At 52.5% G+C, this 23,909-nt stretch overlaps 1 protein-coding gene across 1 annotated transcript in view; it reads right to left on the bottom strand.

Moving 5' to 3' along the window:
• Nucleotides 1-23,909, bottom strand: part of IGSF3 (immunoglobulin superfamily member 3) — a 101,540-nt gene that overhangs the window by 14,930 nt on the left and 62,701 nt on the right. Inside the window, exons 3-6 of the mRNA XM_075170006.1 lie at nt 22,017-22,427; nt 20,505-20,894; nt 18,413-18,814; nt 14,345-14,749 (exon numbers count right to left, since the gene is read on the bottom strand). Coding sequence (XP_075026107.1) covers nt 14,345-14,749; nt 18,413-18,814; nt 20,505-20,894; nt 22,017-22,427 — 1,608 coding nt within the window. The remainder of the gene's footprint in view (nt 1-14,344; nt 14,750-18,412; nt 18,815-20,504; nt 20,895-22,016; nt 22,428-23,909) is intronic.

Raw genomic sequence — 23,909 nt, 5'->3', positions numbered from 1 at the left:
AATGATTGTAGCTGCTGGTGCATGAGTGAGATTGCAAGACGACTGACACCCCAGGCACTGAGCCAGCCAAGCCTCGCCCTCCTGACACGGGGGAAACACCCTTTCCTGGCTTGGGGATTTGCCTGGGCCGAGAGCCAGGAAAGGGCTCAGCCTTCAAATGCTGAGTTGATCCAGCTGCCCCAGGGGCTGGGGTTTCGGTGTGTCAGGGCAGGGCTGCTCCAGCCCTCTGTCAACCAGCGGAGGCGGTGGGCGCAGCGATGTGAACAGGCACGGTTACATGGCATTTTCTGCTACGCTGTCAAGAGGCTGATGTTCTCTTAACAGCCTCCCGAACATCTGCTTAGTGAAGGAAACAGGTGCATGTGTCTAGGTGAAGTTATCGTGCATATCATCTGCAAACCATAATCCTGTTGCCACAATGTCTCCTGGCTCCCTGGAGGGTGCCAGTAAAGAGGATATCATACCTTGATGTACTGTAATTGGCCCTACATACTCTATTAACGCTTTCAATTTACACTGGCAACAAGTCATGGTTACAACTCATATTTTTTTTTAAGCTAGCCTGGTCTCCCAGCCCCCATGAAGCCATGCAATCTGTGTGAAGAACGTGTGCAGGCATTGAACTCTGCAGTGGTGCTCGGGCAGGGGCCCTGCAGGCAGTGCCGGGACAGAAGACATCAGCTCTCCGATGGCACGGAGCCACGCTCTCCCACACCACTGAGGGCATCCCCCCGCATCTGCTGGAGGAGCTCCAGGAGGTTCAATGGGGGATGACTCACACTGGAGCCTGGCCAGGACACGGGGGATCTTATATGCCTCTTAGGGTGGAGAGGCTGGCAAAGACGCTAGGTGCCCACAGCAAGCTCATACACTAACTAGACACTTAACTTCACAGACCATCACAGTCCCTTTGCACTAATTCCCAGGCTGAGGAAAATGTCCCCACTCATTTGCAGGGACACACATTGTCTCAGGATACCTGCGGCAGGCTCTGGTCCTCAAAGCTTGCACCTCTGGGCTGGGGGCCAGGTCAGACGCACCTTACAACCACAGCGGGCTACGAGATGGCTAGGTGCTCTCCAAGCTGATATATATGGTAAGGGTTTTCTACACACCATCAAGCAGGCAATCAGTCTCCTCAAGCTGGGCATGTGGTAAGCACAGTTATACAAATATTTGCAGAAGGGAAAGCAGTCATCAGAGGAGCAGATCAGAGGCAGTGACATGATCCACAGCTTTACTGCTGACTTGCTGCCGTGGTGAAGCCACTTGGCTCCCTCCCCTCTATTTCCTAATCATCAAGCAGGGGTTACAACACTTACCTTTACTAAAGCACTTTGCAGTCTGTACCTAAAAATGCTCTGATAAAAAGATGCTCTGTCTCAGACTCCTTACATCATCTTTCGTTGTAGGCAGCAAGAAAATACAACAGCAGGAGTTCACTTCCCACCTGGGAGCCACTATTACCAAGTCCTGGGAATGGTGATGTTTAATTGCAGCTGAAGATACCCTGCCCCCAAAAAAGCCCCATACAAAACCCCTGCAGCGAAGGAGGAGGGGGCCACCAGCCGGGGAAGGAGCCAGCTCCGCACTAGCCAACGGCCATGGCGCAGAAGGAGTGGGCAGGAGGACGGCCACCACCAGCCCACAGAGTCCTCGGGGAGCCCTGTCACTGTAGCGGGGAGGCGGTGTCCCACTTTGGAGACTGCTGCCCTCTGGGGAGAGCTCTTCCAGAAGATGCTCTCGCCTGGAGAGAACTGATGAAGTGTTGCAAAAAGTTTTCCTGGGGAATGCCCTACTTTTAAAAGCCTCCATCGGGATTTCACTGTGCTGAGGGGGGTGTGTGTGTGGGGAGCAGAAACGAGGCCAACCCAACCCAAACCCAGACATAGTTTAACACCACACATGGGGTTTAGCAGGCTGATCAGAAGAGACTCATTTCCAGGAGCATGGCCCCAAACCGACTCTTCCTGTGAGGAACTCATCTCTCCCCGGCACCATCAGCGTACAACCCTGAAGGGCACCAGCCGGGCTTTTGGCACAAACTCAGCCGACCCCCCAGCCTGCGGTCACAACCCAGAGGTGCCTTACCATTTCCCTCGCTAGGGCCCAGAAAGCACTCGGCACCCAAATTCCTGCCTGGGGATGTTTGCCTGGGATTCAAGGGACCTGTGTGCAGGTCACTGCCCTGCCACAGGCTTAGACACGCACTAACGCTCAGTGCCTCTGCCAGACCTTCTCCCTTCCACAAAGCAGGGCTGAAGAGCCTCCTCCGCCTCCGTGCACCACACGTTGCAAGGACACCTGCGTTAATGACCGTGGGGAACTGGGGCATCAGGAGTCAAGCAAGTACGCGCCAGCCTTCTGACTCAGCGTGGTGCGGGGTGGGTGACTCACGTTTACTAGGTTAGCTGAAAGCAAACCAATGTTCAAAAGGGAAAGATGTGCAAGCCCTTTCAGAGAAGAGGCATTAGAGGAAAGGTATTCGCAGAAGAGAGGAAGATGAGATGCTCCTAGGAAGACCTTGCTCATTAGGCTTAACCGTGGTATAGAAATCACAGCAAAGTAAAGACAAAGACTTCCAGCGCCGGGGGCAGCCTCCCCAGAGATGGCAGGAGCATGGCAGCACAGCTCCCGACTCCTGTTACTCTCTTTTAACAGAACACAATTCCTCCTGAAACTGGATTAGCGAGGTTGCAAATTGCATTAGTCAACATGGGAGGCTGCTGGTGCAACAGGAGCAGGAGAAAGGGAAATAGCATTAGACTTTGCCTGCCATTATTACTGCCATTATTAACTTGTCACTTTACTGTAGTGTTCCTATAACAATGAATTATTGCCTGCAAACAGGCTGACATGATTGAATTACTGGGAGAGCAGCTCTATGGGAAGGAGAGACAACATTAACCCTTTCCTGAGGAAGGCTCAGCTGCTGCCCCCTCCCAAGTGGGCAGACAAAAGAGTGGAGGCTTCGACTTTGAATATCAACCTGTCATCTTGACCTTCAGCAGTGCTGGTTACAGAGCAATGCCAAAAGTTTCTACGGTCCCCAAACCGCTCAGGTCCTGGTTGCAGATGGGCTGCTCTGGGTCGGACACGCAAACAAAAGCACAATATAGGTCTGTCTGCAACAGCGATAAAGAGATGCAGCTGGAGCTCTCCTGTCTGCAGGTCTTCCTGCAACCTCTCTAGCCTACTGATTTCCTAAGGCTAAATCCTCGCTTTTGCGTGCTGCTCCTTTCTTGTACAGAGATCAGTCTCTGGACAAGCCACCAAACCGACTGACTGCTAGTCTAGATGGATGTGGGTCACCTTTTTTCCCCCTTCCCCCTCGCAGGGACAGTACCATCTACTTGCAATCAGACAGGCTGTTCATCCGACTCTGCTCTGCCCTGCCTGACTCCCGTGGAGAGATGGTGCGATGGCCCTTCCACAGAGGGCTGTGCCAGGGCAGAGCCTCTGCGCGGAGCGGGAAGGAGCAGGCATGCCTTCACCCACCTAGGCCATGCCCCTTGGCGTCACCCCAGGTGCCACCAAATGCTGCCGCCACTCCCCCGGGGTTTGAGAGGCTTGAGCCTCCCTGCCTTTGGTCTCTTCCTCCCTACACGTACTGCTCATGTTTTGCTAAAAATCAGCTACATGACACTTCTCTCCCAAATTTACAGTTCCTTACATGAATGCAACAAATAATGTCTCCTGCAGCACAGACTGGTGGCTGCTCCCAGCCCCAGGAGCAAGCCTAGGAGCTGGCCGTGACCCACCTCCTCTCAGGGACAGAAAGAGGCTGGGAATAAACCACCAAGTGACCCGCATTTCAATATGTTCAGCAAGTTGCCGCGAAGTCCATAGCCCAGCAGGCGCAGACGTTCCCCAGCGTCACAGCCTGCTGCTGCAAAAAGATGAGCTGGGTACTTAAGCAGCTGTGCACATCCACGCTGACCATTGCCCATTCCAACAGCCCCAGCCCAAAATTGAGCCCCAAGCACAGGCGCTGTGCACAGGCACACTGTACTACTGTAACTTGGGGAAGCACAGCTTGATGCACTCAAAATGCTGCCAGTGGGTGCTATGGCAAAGCAGAATGGCATCTCCCCTCATACTTTGTGGTGGACCTGGCCGCATCAGATGCTCTGCTGTACCCACACCAGCTTCAGCCCCACAGAAGGTGAGCACCGCATCAGCCAAACCTACTGACAACCAGCCCAATGCCTCCCTCTCCCCAAAAGCAGCACAGTCAGACTGCTGACCTACCAAACACATAGGTAGCTGATCAAGTCCATCGCTGCATGCCTCATGCTGTGGCGCGAAGACTGCAGGCGGTGACAAGGACATCTGCTCAGCTAGGGGACAGCCTGGGATTACCAGCCCTGCCACGCAGGAGTCCGTGGAGCAGCTAAACTATCAGGTAACCAAGCGGGGCCTCGGGGAAGCATGCCTATGTGACCCAGAAGTCTCTTTAAAGGCCCAGAAGCCATACATCTGTGAGCATATATGGAAAAGGCTGTGTGTGTAGCTGCAGGGATGGAGAAAGCTGGGAAGCCCACCGTCTGGGACACGCCGCTGGCCTGGGAAAAGCAAGAGCTTCTCCAAGAAACAGAAACCATGTCTCTCTGAAGGACAGCAAGAAACAAATATACCCCAAAGCAAAATGGTCCACAAACCTAAACCCAGAAACCCTCCTGCCAAACCCTGAAATGAATGTAAAAGTTCTGCAGGAGAGAGAGGAGGGGAGGGAGGAATAAAGGATTCCCAGCATGAGCTGTGCCTGCTGTCAGAAAACAATATACGGCTCACTGATCACTTGTAAATTAAAATATGGAGATAGGATCACTGGAAGAGAAATTCAGTACCAAGCTACAGCCACCGAGGATAAAGAACGAGAAAAATAACACACTGAGATATTTAATCAACCCCTCATCAGAAAGATTTCAAACAAAGGAGCACTCCGTCAATTAGGGAAAAAAAGTAATTAAATGTACCCGAAGAGCAAGTTATAACACATACGGCAGCACCACACACAAACTCCCATGCCATTCTGGAGGCTGGCCATTAATGGCCGAATTTCTGAAACAGGGTGTCAGAAAAATACTTGAGAATTTTGAGTAGGTGCATGCTAAGAGTACAACTGCACCCTGTAGCACATGGCTGATTTTTGTACACACTGTATTTGACTTGAGCATTTTCAGCAGCTATCGCTGAAAAACTGGCTGCTACACAGAGAGAGATGAGATGCTAAGGGTGGTATGAAATGCCATTTTCTTGCCATCCAGAGAGCAAGCTCTCCAGACAGACCTCAGGCAGGATCACAAGGTCTTTTGGACGCTGCCCGCACGAGCCCTGCCAGCCCCAGGTTGTCCGTGCTGCCCTCCGTGCAAAGATAAAGTCCCCTGAGAAGGACCAAACTGAATCCACCCACGAGCTAGCTCACTCCACTCACCTTTAACTATTCCTTTCCACGGGGTTAATTTTCTGCAGGTTAGTAAACTGAGCTGGCACACAGCGGGATCGATGCTGACACAAGGAATGGGACAGGACCATGCAGCCAGCAGCACGCATCAGGGATGAGGATCACCTCCTTCTGTGCAACTAAGTGCTAGACCAGCTCCACCTGCACCCTAATCGCTCATGATACTGCTGCCGCCATAAATTAACTGGTGAATCCGTCTACTGTGTGGAAGGACAACCAAGTGAAATGAGCCATCTGTTGTTTCTCAAGAAATTGTCTTCTCGAACTTCTTAAGGATAGAGGAAGTATTACAACAGGATGGGCTACAGATTCATCATTATCTGGACTCCCTGCTTCTCTATTATATGGGACAGGGAAAACTATAGGAATTTTTTTTTAACAGCATCCCAAAGTCCTATTTAAGCAAGTAAGATTGCCCTGGGAGCCAACTTTTGTGTATAAACGTTAAAATAACAGACCCTGAGCCATAGGTTCAGCATGTCCAGAGCGTGCCATTTTGCTGTAAGGAAGCACAATGCAGGTTCAGTGAATTTAGTCTCCGACCAATGTCAGAACAGATAGAAACCCCAAAATAATCAGCCCAAGGTTCTGGAAAAGCATTCAGATAAAAATTGTCCTTGGTTATTCTGCTAACACAGGGGTATCAATCTCACAAGGTAAAATCAACCATGGGAAGAAATGGCTGGGTTTATTTTACTGTAGTTGCTTCCTTTATGTGGGCATTGCTGCACCACCTGGCTATGCAGGTCACTGCCGCGTTGAAGAGCAAAGCCGTTGTGTCCAGCCAGCTGTGTCCCACCAGCAGAAGACACCCCCAAACCATCAGTTGAACCAATGCTCATGAAGGCAAGAGGCAGGGGATTTACAGTAATTCAGGCTAGGCCATCTCTCTGCCTGGCTGTTCAGCACTGTTCTTCTCAAAACAGGACACAGCCTGCCTGTGCAAAGGACTGATGGGGAATTGTAGTTTCTCATCCCAGGAGAAGCATCCCACATGATACAGAGGCTAGAAAAATGGTACAGGTCCCACACACAAGGACGGTCGGCCAAAGCTGCTGCTTGGGCCTGCTGGGAGGGACACCTGGGCTGGCTACCGCTCTGACTGGAGGGCTGAGAACGCAGGAAGAGAAAAATCATGCTGCTGCTGCTGCTGCTGCACTGAGCCTGCTGGGCCCGAGGCCACTCACCTTGTGGAGATCAGCGAGGCAGACGAGGGGCTGGGGCTCCGTACATGGACTGGGGAAGGAGAACGGTGGTCAACACCTGGCTGGAAACCTGCTCATCACCAGTGCTCCCCCTCCCCCAAGGGCTGCTCCTGCTGACTCTGCTTTTGAAGACTTCAAGGACATGAGGGATGCACAAAGCTTTAGAGCTGGACAATGTCTAAGTACTGTTCACTGCAGAGTATTTTAGTCCAAGGAGAGCAAACAGGGAATCGATGAGAAGCTAAAATGTGTGGAGAGAAGACATTCAAGACAACATCAAAGAAATTGCATGTGCACAGACTGCAAACAGGCTGACACCGTGGTTCTGTATATGCACGCTGCAAATGGGAGTGGAAAACCGCTCAGGAGATATCAAAGAGAGAAGCACAGAGTGCTCTGAAATCGAAGTGAAAAAATTGCTCCTAAAAAAGTAACCTTGAAGAGAGTTAATCTGAACAGAGCAGCATATTCTGAATACAGCCCAGGTCTCCTGGCGTTGTCAGTCTTGTTCGGGGGCTGAAAAGCAAGACTGCCCACAGTAAGATCAATGGGCACACACAGAGCAGGCTGAGCTGGGTTAGGGTCCCTCTGAGTGCAAGGATGCACTCCTGCCCCCTTCACCCTTGTGAAATGCATCCGAGATGCTTCACACATTTAAAATCCAGCTTCTCAGGTTATGCCCTTGGGTGCATTCTCCAGGCTAAAGCCCCAAGGGAAGCCCTGACTGTAACAACTGCAGTCAGCTCAACACACTTGGCTCTGGCAGAAACTTTTCATGGGCAAACCTGCAGAGGAGCCAAGTATCAGATGGGAAACCCAAGGCAGGGGGAGGTGAAACACAGTTCGGACCCTGCAAAGCCAGTGTCAGCATCCCCAGCACGGGGTTGGGAATGTTGCAGTGCATCCAGCATGAGCTCCCTCCCCTGCTGCTCATGCCAATGGGCTCGTTTCCATGTAGCAATGTTTTTGTGGGATCAAGACAGCATTTGCTCGGTTGCTTCGGCTCCGCTGATGCCAATGTAACCTCACATGTGACCTGCATTGGGCCAGATTTGCCTGGCTGAGTGATGTGGCGGAGCTGCTCTCCGACACCCATGAGTGCGAAACCACAGCCAGCTTGACAAGGCCAGCCAGCAAGCGCCCCGCTGGGAGTGGGGCAGGGAGAGCATCCTCACGTGGATGCGTGACCACGGGTGAAACCCCACCTCAAATCTGTATTTACAAACCAGTGCCTGAACACTAGAGGGTATGTTACGCACTACAGCAGCAGCGAGAAGAGGAGGCTCTCGGGTGCGTGTGACGGCAATGGTACATGGAGAAGATGGGGGACGGCGATGCTGGGAGCAGGGTGTGATGGCTAAGTGTGAAGAAAAAGCACCCCAGGGTGCCAGCCTGGGATAAATAACTATGCCAAGGAGGCGGCAGCAAGTCTAAGTGGGGAAGCTGTCCCAGGGGACCTGGCAATTGTAGGGACAGAGCTCCCCAGGGCAAACGTGCAGGGGTAGGAGACTACCAGGGGTACGAGGTGGAGGAAGCAAACCCACCTGTGCTACCTGGTAAAGAAAAAGGGCTCTAGCTGGGTCGCTAATGCAGGTCTATGCAAGGGCACAGCCCTGGGTCACACAACACTGAACACCTCCATTTTGTCTGTTTAGTGTGCTGGAAGCCGATAGCAAAGAGCAGCAGGTCTGAGGCAGAACAGCAGGTCTTATCCCACCAGACGTGAAGGGAAGGAGCAAGTCCCCAAGCACCCAGGGGAGAGGAGACTGCTCTGCGCCGCAGTTACGGCTGACGATGAACAGCCTCCTGTCTCTCCTGAGCACTCCTTGAACTCCTTCATCACTCAAGCAAGAGTACAACTATTTGCCAGATGGAGCAGGCAGCTGTAAAGCAGGGAAGCAGTGCTATTCCACAGAGCAAAACCACTCTGGGATCAAGCAAGCAACAAATGTAAGTTTCCAGACTCACTTCTGTAAGGAAGTTTCCAGCTCATTAGCTTTCCTTGTTTAACTTTATTGCTAGATGCTGCCAGCAGCAAAAAGTGTCAGGTTTTTAAGTAGGCACTTTGTGGTCCTTGAAAACATTTGTTTGAGTCTCCATTCAAGAGTCTGTGAGAGGTCAGTACTCCACTGGACACCCATGGTAGAAAAGGCATCTTTTGCATCCATCCATGAGAGGATTCCTTGCACACAGAGGTTACTAAGAAATGAGATGGAAGAAAGGCATTAACAGTAATATCTGATTTTCATTTGTTAGGGAAAGCATCTCCTTATCCTATGTAAGTGTCTTGGCAATTGTTTGAAAATCAGTCCTTCTTTCCTGACATTAAGCATGCCATTATGCAGCCTGTTTTTCCAATTCTCTCCTGCCTCATCCCCTCCTCATCCTCCCCACGTCCCCAGCCTGTGCGGTTACAACCATCATCGAGTCTTCAGAGGGAAGGACAAGCGGGATACTGAGCAGCCTCTCTGCGGCTGCCGGGGATGGCCTTGGACCAAGAGGCAAGGGTCCTCTAGTCTCCGCTCCTTAGGTTTCTCCGGCCACTGCTACCCCAATGCCACCAGGCTGCTGTCAGTGGTGGTTTCTCGTGGACATTAGGAGAGCGGCAGAGCACTCTGCACCCACCCTGCTCCCAAAGTAAGGTTCAGGCACAAGCCTCCCCCTTCTCCAAGGCCAGCTGAGGAGCCTCCACCCTTCTCCAAGGCCAGCTGAGGAGCCTCCACCCTCCCCCTCCACGATGGTTTCAACTTGACAGCTCCTAATAAACCAAACTTTATGAAGCAGCCCCTGGAGAGCTCCTGGAAGCTAATTAATGCTCTAATGAAGAGCCTGACTGCCTTGTTTGCTTGACGGCTCCCAGGTCAATCAATCTGCTGTAGCCCGGCTTGCAAAAAAGCAGCGAGGAGCCCAGCACCCCTGGTGTCTGCTCGGTTATCATCCCCCGCCACCCCTCCCCATCCCTCCTCCCATGTTCATTACTGTCAAAAACCCGGCAGCAAGAGGGCAGATTTATAGAGGCGATTGCAGCTTCTCCCCATGCGCCTGCTCCAGGATTAGTCACGAAGGAACCGGCTAAGGGACGACACGAGGACAGAGGAGTGGGAAGAGCACAGAGGCATGGGGAGGTGGGTGCTCTGCAGGTCGGGATGGGCAGGTCTGTGCCTGAGTACGAAAGGAGCGAGGGGGTACTCGGGGGGCTTTGCCACAACCTCCTGCTTGCATGAAAGCTCTGCTCTTTTATTCTGCTGTTGCCAGAAAGACTCCCCAGCACTCAGACCCCAGGCCTTCTCAAAGCTCTGCCGAATCACCCCCTCGCTTGTGCTGCAGGGGAAAGATAAGTGCGGTAATGCATATGAGGACAATGGCAATTTAATACACCAGCACAAATCTGCTCAAGCCTACTTGCCAAGAGAGTCCTATCCAGCCATCCTAGCCTGCCCAGATCGCAGCAGAGTCCTCATCATGCACAGGGCCGCCAGAGACTGTCTGCTCTCCTTGGCTGAGTCCCGCAGACCGCACGGACGCACGCCACTCCCAGATAGCACCTCCTGTCTCAGCCACTCCATCTCTGAAAACCTGCCAGGGAGAAGCAAGATCCAAGGAGAAGCCGGGAACAGAGCCTGCCTGGCAGGCCCCGGGTCTCCCCTTGACCCACATGCATCTATCTACCACCTTCCTCCCTCAGGCCGGACCCGAAGCCCAGGCACCGTTCCCCCTCCACGCTGCGTGAGGAAGGGGGCAGAGAGCAGCGAGGGGGTACTGCTCAGCCAGCATCCTCACACAGAGAGCTCAGCCCCAATCCAAATGCTTTCAGAGTCATCCGGGTTCAAAAGGAATCGCCTGCACCTCTGCCTCCCCTAAAACCCAAGATCAGCAAGTGCCAGGGAGTCACCACCTGTCCCCTCCAAGGCAAGACACATCTGTCCTGACTAATCTCTCGCAGATCAGCTTGCACGGAGGATGCTTTTCTCCATCTGGAAAGTGCGCAAAGGGCAAGGCAACGTCTCTAGAAGGGAAAGGGGTGGTGAACTCTCAGGGGAAAGGAGTGGTGAGCCCTCAGGGCAAGCCCCAGCTTTCAGGGATGAAAGAACTGGAGTTTCAGAGGCAGGCCAGATACTGCAGCAGAAGGGGAGCCCCAAATACAAGGCTGCGGGTAGGAAGAAATCTCCACTCCTGCACTTGGGGCTCACTCCAAGCTCAGCCCGTGCTCCTCTGCGTGGTCTCCTGCCAGCTTTGGTTTCAGGGAAGCAGCTGTCGTGAACCGAGCCATACTTTTATTGTTCCTCCCCCTCTGCTGCAACATGAGCTCACCGAGAAAGAAACAACAGGGCAGATCGAGAGATGGAAGTAAAAAGGAGAGCACTGCATTGTAAGGACACGAAATGGCCACAGGCGATCCAGCCGCTCGCCAGTCTGGTCCACAATCCTGCCCGACAGACCCCCCTGGATTTCTGCCCCAGCCTACAGAAGTTAAAATCCAGCACTCACCCTACAGCAGTGCAGATCCCTCTCCCTGCAAAGCACACGTGAGCTACCGTACCTGTGCACAACTCTCCCTCTACTTTGCAACCCAACTCGTGCCGCCTTGTGTGACAGCCAGGAGCAGGCCATGAAAGGAAGAAACACTGGAGCTTCAGATCCTGCTGCTGCTGCTGAGTTTTCACGAACCACCAAGTCATGGACAACATAACCTCGTGATACCTAAATTCTCTGTAAGCTCTCACATGTACAGCCATCATCCTTGATAGGGTTTTTCCTCACGCTGCCAGTCCTTATAACTGCTTCATGCCCAAGGGGCCAGGAACGTCACACTCAAAGGCCAAATCAGGCTCCAGATGCCATGCAGTGCACTTCTGCCATCCCACCTATAGACCTTCACTTCAGAGCTGGGTTAATGCTGCCATTGCCTGCCTTATTCACTCCCTCCTTCAGGAGCTACGTGTTTCGTTTCTCAAATACTGCTGATTTCTTCCTGGGAGTAGGAAAGGACTGGAGTATTTCAAGCTGCTGGCATTTCTTCAACATTACCTGTTGGCTATGAGATAGCCATAAGTGAAATTACTTTGCAGCCACATTAATACATGCAATTCAAAACCAGCACTGCCACCTCTGCAGTTACCACTCAGCATGGATGACAACTCAGCATCCACTACCCACTGCAAGAGTGCCAAGGAGAGACAGCCTGAGCGCTGAAATGGCAAACCGACACACCAGGAGAAGCTCCAGCACCCTTGTCGCTTGAGGATGTGGGATTTCACAAAGCAAAGAGATTAACAAAGCAATCAGGAAGCCACTATTTTACCTTTCTCACCTGAACACACTTTCAAGGCTGACATATATCGATTGCTATGTCTGTACCTAGAACGTGTCCAATAGAAAGGTCACTCTGACAAACAGGGAGCAAGGGTTTAAGAGGAAACTAGAATCCCAGCATTAACTTACAATCTGGAAACACACTCTGGCTCAATTTGCCAAAAAACGTCCAGACAAGCCTTCTTTATGGTGTCCCGTAGTGGATTGGTAGTGGAGATAGCTCACCCCAAACTCACTGGCGTATGGGTCAAGGCAGGAACCTGTGGCTAGTGGGCAAGGGAAAGAGAAAGCTACAACTAAGACATCCAATAGCAGCCTGAAGTTATGTCATATTAAGGTGACTACAGAGCCACAGACTTAGACTGACAGAGCTCTCAAGTGTTCAGTCGTTCAGAAGTTCTGAATGACCCCTTTTAAAGAAGCCCTGGATATTAATCTGAAAACCAGTATCTGCTTCATCAGCACAGGTCTGACCGTGGGGGCACTAGGATGTTCATTCCAAGGTGACTGAGAAAGGCGCCTCTTACATCATCCTGGCTCCTCTCTGGAGATTATCCAGCCAAAGACCCAGCAACAACACAACACGACCCTCTGCAGCCTGCAAAACCAGAGGGAACCACAGCAGTCGCTGGTACGACTGCTGGCATTGCATTCACGGAGAACATCAACCATCTGCTCTCAAAGGCTGTCTGGATCATGGAAACAAAATACAGAGAGAGCGCAACCATAGAGCTGGGGACACTCTGAGGAGCCCCCCTCTTCTCCATCCCCTTGTGGGTCATAAAACCACAAACATTATAAAAGGCTTATTGGACTGACAGCTAAGATTTGTGTAGCTGTAGTTTGTTGAGCAGCAGGGAGATGGGGAGAGGTAAAAACCACAGAGCCCTACATGACTTGTTCTGTTAAGACATCACTTGATGGTTACTGCTCCAGTGAAGAAGAACCAGCTGCTAGAACATGGTTTAAATGTCCTTTAAATGTCCTCCTGGCCACCCTGAGCTGCAACACAGAGGCTCTCTTCTGGAAGCTGTTATCAAGGATTTCTCTTTCTCTTTCTGTCTCACACACATATGCATGTAGAGAGATGTGCCATGAAAAAGCATGTTACTCCAGGGACCACAGCCAGTCAACGCTGTTTCCTAGGGAAATAAGCTAAAATGAGGAACATCACCAGCCTGACCTTGTGAGCAATAAAACATGTATTACAAGACAGGATAATCAAGATAAATGGAGAAGATTGACCTGGAGAGGAGGGCAAGGAAGGAGGGAGGGAAGAATGAGGATGGCGAACACATGACGTGCCTGGAGCTCACAGCATCTCCTGACTTTTCCAAAGACATGCTAAGGGTTGGAGAAGGTGGAGAAGACTACGAAAAGGGCCACTGAGGGGAAAAACACAAAGCTCAAGCCAGAAGACAGACCCTAGGAAGGAGTCCCTCTGCACAAGGGACTCCTGCAGGAACACGAAGGAAGGACTGACCATGCTGCAAGGACCTGAGCCTTAAAGGTGCTAAAAGCCTCACTCCAAACATCAACTCCAGCCCTAAGGGCGAGACAGCAATAAACCGTTCAGCTCAGTGATGGCCCAGAGCTGCCCTGACCATGCATCTTTGCACCCTTCATAGACAATAGAAGGCACCACCAAAACATCAGTGATAAGGTCTACAGAAGGCACCTAACTCTCCCCACTGGCTGTACAAGGAGCATAAGCACCTTGCAGGTTTTCTGACTCTCCCTGCTAAGCCAGGTGTCTGTTGCCTAGCTGTTGCACACTCTGCGTGGGCACCCATAGCCTTGGTGACTTCCAGCTGGAAAGGGCTCAATTTCTGATGGGGATGAAAGTCAGGCTTCTTTGATCACTAGTTGCTTTTGAAGATGCCTCCAGCAGAGCGAGATGCAGCCAGTTACCAGACAAAAGCTGCAGCACCCCACCTATGGTGCGTATGCACGTATAGGCTTTGGTGGAAGCATGTCTCTCTTCTTTGATCCTGTTTGCCCTGTCCCTCTCCTCTCTTCTCCAGGTTAGTCTGCTCGGGTGAATGGAGGTGGCAACCTGAAAGCCACCTCCATCTCACAAGAACAGCCCAGAGACTGGACTGAGCTGCAGTCACCTCACTTCCCATGAACGGCACACGAGGAGCAAAGACAAGACCCAGTTCCCCAGAGGTGGATAAGGGAGCTCCAACATATCCGCGGCTGAAGAGCGGAGCACTCCCACCTGTACCATGCACAAGTGTGAGACGTCAGTTGCAGCCATGAGAGCAGTCCTTGCTCGGGAGAGACCACTGCAGTACTGGTACGTACCCCGTCCCTGCAACGCAACCCCCAGCTCCTCTCGCGCGCTCTTGGCACTCACCCGGCCGCAGGACCCTGATTTCCAGCAGGTTGGAGGTCCTGTCCGCCAGCCGCGTCCAGCTGCTGTTATAGTTCTTCCTCCAGAGCTCGGCCACGCACTGGTACTTGCCGGCCTCCGTGTCGCTCGCCCTGCTGATGCTCAGGCGCACGTTGTTGCTGGACTCGGCCTTCTCGATGGCGGTGCGGGTCCGGAAACCCACGTACCTGTCACCCCACTGGACCCCGCCGTCACGCGTGAAGGTGACCAGGTCGTGAAACTCGGTGCTGCCTGCCGGCTGGAAACGCCACGTCACCGACACCGGTACCCACGACGGGTAGTGGGGCTTGATGATGCACTGGAGATCGAAGGACTCATTGTAGGTCACCCCGGGGGTGCGGGAGATAGCTGTGACAGCAAAACCGGCCTCTGTGGAAAGAGAGAAAAGGGCTTTGAGAGACACCTGCCTAATGAGGCCCTGCTGTTAGCATGCAAAAGCTAGAGCGTGGTCATCCAGTCACAGGCCTGGAATAATCAGCCGCTCACGTTGTGTTGGCGCCTTGTTTGCAATTGCAAAGTGGCACGAAAAGCAGCGGCAAAAACACCCTTAAGTGCCTGCGTAGTGGTGACTGCCTGCGTGAGTGCTGGCTGCAGCGGCAGCAGGATTGCGCTTGATTTCTGCCCAGAGGAGCGAGATCCCCTGATAGCCGGAGAGCGAGCAGCCAGCCTCTGCACACTGCCAAAGCCCCGTACAGAAACGCAGCAGTGCAGCGGCAAGGGACCAGCACCAGGCAGAGCAGCTACGCAGCACCCGCCTGACTGCTCGCAGACCCCACCATTCACATCCACCTCTTGGGCGCGGGGTCCCCACCCCATCCTTCCCCCACCCCAGGTCTGCAGCCGGTTGCTGCAAGTGAAGGAAAGATGAGGAAAGCGAGAAGTAGCAGCCTTTGTTCCTGCATCACAGAGGCGGCAGCAGTTACGAAACCCCACGATGGAAGCAATTGAAAGAGAGAAGCTGGTTGCTCCTGTTCGTCACACAGCACGGCTTTTGTTCTCTTCCAGATCACAGCTCCAGCATGGCTTTACGCAGTTATCCTCGCACATGCACCACTCCACAAGCCCGTCAATACGTTTTGACTCGTCTAGCCCCGGCACTTAGTTGGTTTAGGGGAGTTTAAAACCAGCAGTCTATTAGGAATTTGAAGATAACATATTCCCGGTCGGCTGGCTTACATTTTGGGTCAGGGCATTTCCATTGCTCAGTTGTTCCGAGCTGCAGAGAGAAAACATTTTCTTCTCTTCCAATCACTTCAGTGCAGCCAGCAGATTTAGCAGGGACCTTGTTTTCCACCGGCAACATCCCCAAAAAGCGCTCCCTTCCCAGGAGGCTCCGTGGGGTGTCCCACGCTGGCTGGCATCTCTCCTCCCTCCCACTGCAGCGCTGACTGTCCCGGTACCTGGCACAGCCACCGCCGCAGGGGAGAGCCTGGCCAATGCCCAGTGGAAACAGGAACGTCTTCTGGATCAGTACAGAGCTTTAGCCCACCACCAGCTTGAAATTACAGTTCGAGAGATGAGCCGGGAGCTCACCACAACCCACAGAGCTGCTGCCACAGGCCAGATGGGCTGCAGCACAGACACTGCGGTACCTACAACGCTTCCAGCAAGTGCCTCTGCCCCACAGCATCACCATGTCAGAGCTCCAGGACGTGTAATTACTGAGAAAACAGGTCAATCTTTGGGATTAAAGCCCCTTGCAACATGTTCAGTGATTACCCAAGAGAGGAGAGCAAGACCCAGGTTGTCTCCCCTGCAGGACTGCTGCATCTCATACCCACCTAAGCCCTTACCTTCAGACCCTGCAGCAGCTCTCCTGCCCCAGCAAGTGTGTTACCAGGCCCAGCTCAGAGCACTGCTGAGCCAGCGATGGCCGTAGAAAGCCAACTTAGTATCACCAAGACCAGCTGACTTTGTAAAATTTAATCTCCAGTTGTCCTGGGCAAGAAAGCTTCATGAAGGGATTTCTCTTGACTGCTGTGCAAAAGCCAGGTGTGTTTCTCAGGTCTTCAACTCAACCAACATGCTCATGGCACTTAGGTCAACACACAAAGGCCCTTCTTCCTTCGGGACTTGGTATAAAAGGAGAGAAGCCACGCATAAAAGCAGACAGATTTTCTGCAAGACCTCCCTACAAGAATACAGCAGCCCCCGCTCACCCTGCCGGCCCCCTCCTTCCCCAGCCAGCCAGGGACTGAAGTCCCTGCCAGGCACTCCAGATCGTCAGAAGTTCAGGGACATCTGGTCTCATCCGACAGCACAACTCTCTTCCAGCTATTGCTTCTGAACCACCCTGTAGATAGATTTATGGGTTTGAACATCATCTGTGCTGGTTCAGCTAAAGAGTTTCTTACCCTGGCAGACTGGCAAACGATTAGACCTTAACTTGAAATGTGAGTGTCACTGAATTTACTGCATTTTCTTTTGCTAGCAATTTCTGTAGCCATAAACCTCTCTTTCTCTTTCTTAGCACCTTCCATTTGAGTTTCTCAGGACACTTCAAAAACATTACGCTGAACAAAAAATATCAGATTCAACAGCAATGAAACAATACTCAATATTTTCTCCACCAAATCTTCATGAGCTACCTCAGCTTTGCTAATTATAGGAAGAGGACCTACGAATTTCTTAGGATTTGACAGAACGTGCTCAACAGCCAGCGATTTCTCTGGGACAAGGAGCAGAGGAGGAGGGACAACTACGTTTCCATCATATCTCTGGAACGGCTGGGCAATTCCAAGCATCTTAAATTTCAACAAGAGTAAAAGTGATACATTTTAAAATCTCAACACTTAATCTCAACACTTCTACAAGTGGCAGAGGAAAGACAAGGGCCAATACGTGGACTTATAGCAGGCCAAATGCTGCTGACCTCATGAGGAAGATATTGTTGAAACCAGATGAGACTCTGCCTTTAGTTCTTTACAAATTAATGTCCCTACCTGCTTTTGGAAGCTATATAGCAAAGATTTCTAGCTCCAGACAGAACAGCCTCTGAAAGAAGGTTAAAAGTGCAGGGGAGGAAAGGAGGAAAAAAGCAAGTTTTTAATCAGAATACGATACAACTTTGAAGTCTGGTCTCTCACGCATCTTGCCAAAGCTCAAGATTAATACTGCAGAGAACCAAAAAAAAAAAACACCAACCCCCCAAAAATTCCTATCTCGACCTTTCAGTAGAGCTCTCCGATTGTTTATAGCCCTGGCATTCTGCAAATCAGTGGCCTCATAAGAGCAGTCATCCTTTCTTCAGTCTCCTGCAGATCACTTTGGGAACTAGTCCAGGACTTAATATAGCAGGGCCTGAGCAGGACCAAAGTAATTCACAACCCGTGCAAAATCCCTAATGCCCTACCTGCCCTCTCCTAAACTGATGTGGTTTCACTGTGTTTGAAATGGAAGAGCTCTTTGGCAGAGCTGCAGTGATCCCAGGTCCTAGTTTGGCTTGGTCATGGACAACGTTGTGGTTCCAGGCCAGCAGCTCAGTGCCTCATTGCAGAGGCAGTGAGGACCATTTCTGACTCATGTCTTCTGCAGGCTTCTGACGCTGTCAGAGATGCTCGCCATTTCTGGTGGTCAGGCCAACAGATGCCCAGCATTTTGCTCTCCTGGTCTGGTAAGCAGAGGTAAGGTTTACCCAAGGCAGGCAAGGAGGCTTCGATGCCCACAGGCTGCTGACGGAGCACCACCACTGCACTGCCCACAGCCGGGCTCCAATGCTGGAGGCACACGTCATGGGACTGGCAGCCTCTCTCCTTGGAAGGACGCTGGAAGCACTGCCCCTCTCCTTAGCCACCCCCTCCTTTGCTCCTGCCACAGCCACCCCTCAGACTTTGCCCCCACACGCAACGGGGCATGCAGGCGTTTCGCACCAACCTACCAGGAGCTGCAGGTGGGCTGCCGGGTACCTCCATTTTGCCGGCAAGCAAGGGTGGGAGTGTCAAGAGCAGCCCTGGTTATTCGCAGGTGACCTCCTGGGGGGGGGCGGGCACACGGGGAGCACAGCCCCATGGCCCCCGTGCCTCGAGTACTCACCCAGAGCAGTGATGGACACCGCGGTGCCCGCGTGCCGCTCCCCAACCATCTGCCACTCCCCATCCAGCGTCCGCGTCCACTCGGCCACCCGGCACTCGTAGTGGCCCTCATCCGCCTTGATGCTGTTGAAGATCTCCAGGGTGAAGGAGCCGGGCCGGACCTGCTCCACCTGGATGCCCCCATAGCTGCTGCGCTCGGCGTACGAGGGGCCCGGCTGCAGGGTGCCCTCCCGATCCAGACGCACAATTTCGCTGCGCCGGTTCAGCTTGTCCACCAGCTGCCAGGTGACGGAGAGGCGGCTTTGGGGCCCAAAGCCCGAGCGCACGTTGCATCCAAAGCGCAGGCTCTCCCCCTCCAAGACATTGCTGGCGTTGTTGATAATCTCCAAGGAGATGCTGGTCTCTAAGGAGAGAAATGCATACACACAGGGGAGATGATACACACTCACCACTTCTCTGTCTGCAAGAAGGACGCTGCTGGCCAGAGAGGCTTTCTACCAGGTGCAGGAAACTGCCCACGCATTTGGGTCCAGGCACGTCTTAACCTCATGGCGTGACCACATCCAAAACCAGCTTGTGGGCAGCGAGCTGCTCCTGGTCACTTGCACACACAAAGCAGGTGTAGGCCAAAGCTGGGAGAAACCTCTCTGCCTATGGCTCACGAGACATTGCCGCATCTTCTGGTCGCAGGTCCAGGATGGGATCTCAGCAAAACTTGAGGGCATTTGTGTTGCTATAACATGCACCGCATGCAACCGGCTCTGCCAAAAAAAAAGCTTCCAGCTCCCTGGGCTTTTCAATTCATGTCATCCTGCTCACCATCTTGCCACGTCCATTCCTACAACACCTTTTGGGAGAAGCTCTCCCAGACTCCTATCACTAGTGACAGTAGAGGTAGCTATCAATGTTTGGTAACATCAAAAAAACTTGGTGTCCTGAGCTTCCCAGAGATGTAAGGCTTTACCGCTGTTTTTTCAGAGATACTGAGTGCTGGTTACTCCTGCTGTCTTCCGTTGGAGTTATGGACACTTAGCACCCTTGAAAAAGCATCACATTTGTTCCTAGAGCTGGTGATTTATCAAATGGCAAGAATGAAATCTGTTTGAAAGGTGGCTGTGTCTAGAAGTACAACATTTTAGACATTTATCCAGTGCAAGATTTCTAGCTAGAGTTATTTTCAAAGCCCAACAAATGAGACCAAATATTGGTAGGAGAGAAAAGAAATAGAATTTCTTTTGAAGAAATGAGGAGGGAAAAAAAAGCTAGAGGAAAGGGCTGCGTTCCCTACAAACCTAAGAGATAGGAAACAGATATCGCACAAAATCCTCTTGCAGCTACCCTCTGCTTGGTTAAAGCCCACTGCCAGGGTAGCCTGGGCAACACGTGCAATGGTTCATCACGCCACAGCTACCTGAGTTTCAGAGAGCAAAACAAGGAATGAGTCAGTGGACCCTCTCTTCCCACCCTGTTATTTCTGTATTTATCACATTCGTCTGACAAACATAAAAGACATTCAGGCAAGCCTCCGGCAGGGTTGTTTCCACCAGGGGTTGACCACGACAGGGCTCCACACTGAAGAGCCCCGCAAACCGGGGCTCGAGGAGCACATGAACCCTGGTTTCTCCCAGTACAGCTGTCTTGCAAGACAGCTGAACAACAGCCACTGAATGGACTGCAGGAACCTGGCCGCTCTTAGGATAAACCAGGGCCAAGCCAATCTCCCCATTAGGCCTGCTGAGTACTTTAGAGCACCCAGCTCCCTGCAGAGCAAGGCGAGGAGAGAGCTGTGAGGAGCAAGTCTGGCTGTCACACACACCTTCAGCTCAAGGCCAAAACTGCCAGCTTGGGGCCATTACCAAGGTAGGGGGCATGTTTTCCCACCTACGAACATGACACATATCCCTCCTTCTCTATCATCCCCTTCCCATCAAAAAAAAAAAAAATCTTCCCAGCTGGGATTTCAAGCCTCCACAGCATGCAAACTCGTATCCTCCCTCTTCCCCACCACCAAAGTCTGGGCACATCATGGCCTCACCAGCTAGCTGCCCAGTAGAGCAATGGCCCCAGGAGGGGATGGGCAAGTCTCTACTTACTGAGCGGCAGGACGGTGATGGGGATGTTCTTTGGCCGCTTGCTCTCCTTGTCGATGAAGTCCCCCGTCACGGTCTTCTCCCGCTCAGTTACCCGGCAGTTGTACTTGCCACTGTCCTCAAGGCGGAGGCGGTAGATCTTCAGCACAAAAATGTTGTCGCTTTCTTTGGCTACCTTGAGCTGGCCCAGGACCTCGCGCTGGGCAAACTCGTTGTTGAGCACCGGCACAGCGTTGGGCCCCAGGCTTGCAATGAGGGAGCTGTTGAAGGCCCAGGAGATGGAGAAGTAGCGGTCAGGGACGTTCTGCGCCTCCAGGATGCACCGAAACTCCACCGGCTCACCCACGATGTACGTCCGCTTCTCCGTCTCTAGCCGGACACTGAACTCCTTATCTGGGGAGAGACGGACCAACTCACGTCAGCACGGCAAAGCCCACCGGGCCAGCCAGCACACCTTGTGCGAGGTATTCACAACTTGCCACTCTCTGTGTAGTCCACATCCCTCAGACACGTGCATCTGCAGGTGGAGGGGCAAGGGGCTTGCTTTTGCTGTGAGAGCCCACATCAGGAGAGGCAGCATGCAAGAAGCTGCAAGGCCTCCCCAGCCATAACTCTCTTCCCCAGCCATTACTCCTGGGAGCAGCTCTGCTGCAACACCAGCATCCAGCAGTGCTGCAGATGCAAGCTGGAGTCTAGTCCTACTCGCACCCTGCTCAGCCGGGGTCGAGAGGCAGGGCCTTTGGGGATATCAGAGAGAAAGAAAGAGCTCAGCTGGGTCTTTAGATCCTTAGCAGGAACCCGTGCCGTGCGCTGGGAGAAGGATTTTGACTTGCAAATGGACCTTGTGCAATACAGAAGTGCTTGCTGAAAGTTTTCGTTTTATTTTCTGCTGTATCACTGTGTTGGTTTTGGCTGGGATACAGTTAATTGTCTTCATAGAAGCTAATATGAGGCTATGTTTTGGATTTGTGCTGAAAACAGCGTTCTGTTATTGCTGAGCAGTGCTTACACAGAGTCAAGGCCTTTTCTGCTTCTCACACCACCCCACCAGCAAGTAGGCTGGGGGTGCACAAGAAGTTGGGAGGGGACATCCCACTGCGGGGGGAGCGAGGGAGCGGCTGTGTGGTGCTTAGTTGCTGGCTGGGGTTAAACCACGACAGTCACTCTTATCTCCTCACTTACCAAAATTTTCATTGCCTGTGCTAGCACCAAGTGCTTAAGATGTATGTTTCAGCTCCTGTGTCAGCCCCAGATCGCTGGCCATGTCAGGAGACAGGGGCTGCCACCCAAGCCCCCTTGCTGCCCGTGTCCCCTGGTTGCTATTTGCTGACATCTGCCCCGCCTGCAGGCAGCGCTCAGGCCCTGCTTTGCCCTCCTTCACCCTGCCAGCAGCCTCCTGAGTGGGGCACACAGCAAAGCAGGGAGCCGAGCCCCAGCCACCTAACAAGGCGCAGCCCCGTTTTCCACCTCCTCCCACCGCCCAGCCATGCAAGAAAAGGCAAAGGAGACACTGACCGGTGGCCTGCACGTTGACGATGGCGCCCTGGGAACGTTTGCGGGTCATGGCATACCAAGACTTGTCTGGGTCCTGGATCCACTCTGCCGCCTCGCAGTAAAACTCGCCCTGATCTGATGGGTGGAGGTTGTAGATGGTGAGCTTTGAGGTGGTCTCCCCCACTTTGTCCAAGCGAACGTCCCCCGTGGCTTGCCGCTGGGCGTAGGCGCTGCCGGCCCGCAGGACGAAGTCACGGCTGAGGGAGATGACCTCCACGGGCGCCTCGCTGCCTCGCTGCCGGTACCAGGCGATGGAAACGTGGCTGTGCTGGGCTGTGCTCTTCGACACCTCGCACTTCAGCTCCAGGGAGTCGCGCTCCACTTTGTTCAGTGTCTGCGGGACCGCTGTCACTCGCAGTGAGTCAGGGATCACTGCAGCAAAGGGGGACGGGGAAACACAGCCTGAGAGTTAGCAACGCCGAAACACTGAGTCTAGAGCCCAGATGCGTTAAAGGGGAGCTGGGGGAGAGGTTTCTTTTTACAATTGTAATTAATTGTTAAGTATTAGCAAAGCCCTGTTAGCTCACCTCTAGCCCCCAAAAAGAGGAGAATCATCCCCAAAGCTCTTGCTTGGGAAAGACCACAACCTGCAGCACATACTCCAGTCCTGTGTTTAAATTCCTGCTCAATGGCACGGGGTTTTCCATCACACTGCAGAGCAGCACAACTTAATACAGTTGCTTCCCATCGAGGCATTTCATCACAGGCAGCCTCCCCTTCATCGTGTGCCCCCCAGCATGCTTCGTGACCCCCCTCCTGCCCACATCCTTCAGCCACTCCTTGGCCCTGCACCATGGTCTTTGCCCCTCAGTCACCCGTGGGGCCAAGCTAAACATATTTAGTTCCTTTAATCTTCCCTCATAAAAAAGTCAGGAGATCCAATTCCCCCCTCCTTTGTTTATATCGTTTCATGTTTTAATGACCCCCTCAGGCCAAACGAAGGGGTTTCTGCATTCGGAGGGAATGCAGGCTCCTCTGAGGGCAGCAATGCAATTGCAGCATGCCCAGCACCCACTCCTGGGACACAGCCACATCAAGGCATTTGGTAATAAAACTGCTGGCTACTTTTCCAGTTGATTAACCGGAGGAAAGGAAGTACAACTGCTAAAATCAGGATGAAAAAAAAATTGCAGCCCCCCAATCTTGCTTGATTTTAGCAAGCATCATAATTCTAACACGAGAAGATAGACTTTCTTAAAAAGAAGCCTTTCTAGACTTTGTTGTCTCAAGAAACATCACGCGGAAAGAAAAATGCAAACCTTCTCCCTAGCTCTGCAGACAAGGCAGAGCTTAATGCCTTGTTAATGCCCACGGTTTTGCCGCGTACCGGTGGAATATAATTAACATATCTCAGTTCAGTTTCATTGACAGCACTGGAAGGTTTGACAAAATTAGCTGAGCTGCCGAAAGCTGCATCTGTTTCATTCAGGCACAGCTACAGAAAGCAATGAGCTGCAGTGAAGACAACCGTTGGGATTATTTATGGCAGAAAAGTCAAAAGCAGAAGAGGGGAAAGAAAAAAGCCACAAGATGGAGTAAACGAGAAGGAAATCTTCCCGTATCCAGCCCGGATGGGAGCATTTGCTTTTACCACACGTTCACTACCCAAGGAATTTACTGCCCCTGACAGGGAAAGTACCTGGCAAGGCATTTACATCACAGGCCATTGCCTCTGTCCCTGTAGCCATGTCTCCTCCTCCCTCCCTTCCCCTCATCTTCCTTGCTGGGGCTCCCGTCCCCTGCCCACTGGCAATAGCCTCTGGCAGACCGTGGCTGGGATCCCGCCTCACTTTGCCTTTCCCCCTTCCCTCCAACTCCCAAACAAGTGATGACAGCAGCAACTAACCTTGCTGG

This window comes from Calonectris borealis, chromosome 1, assembly GCF_964195595.1.
Source record: "Calonectris borealis chromosome 1, bCalBor7.hap1.2, whole genome shotgun sequence".
Classification (NCBI taxonomy): Eukaryota; Metazoa; Chordata; class Aves; order Procellariiformes; family Procellariidae; genus Calonectris; species Calonectris borealis.
Note: the sequence above shows the minus strand (reverse complement) of the source record. Positions and strands in the feature narration are given on the sequence as shown.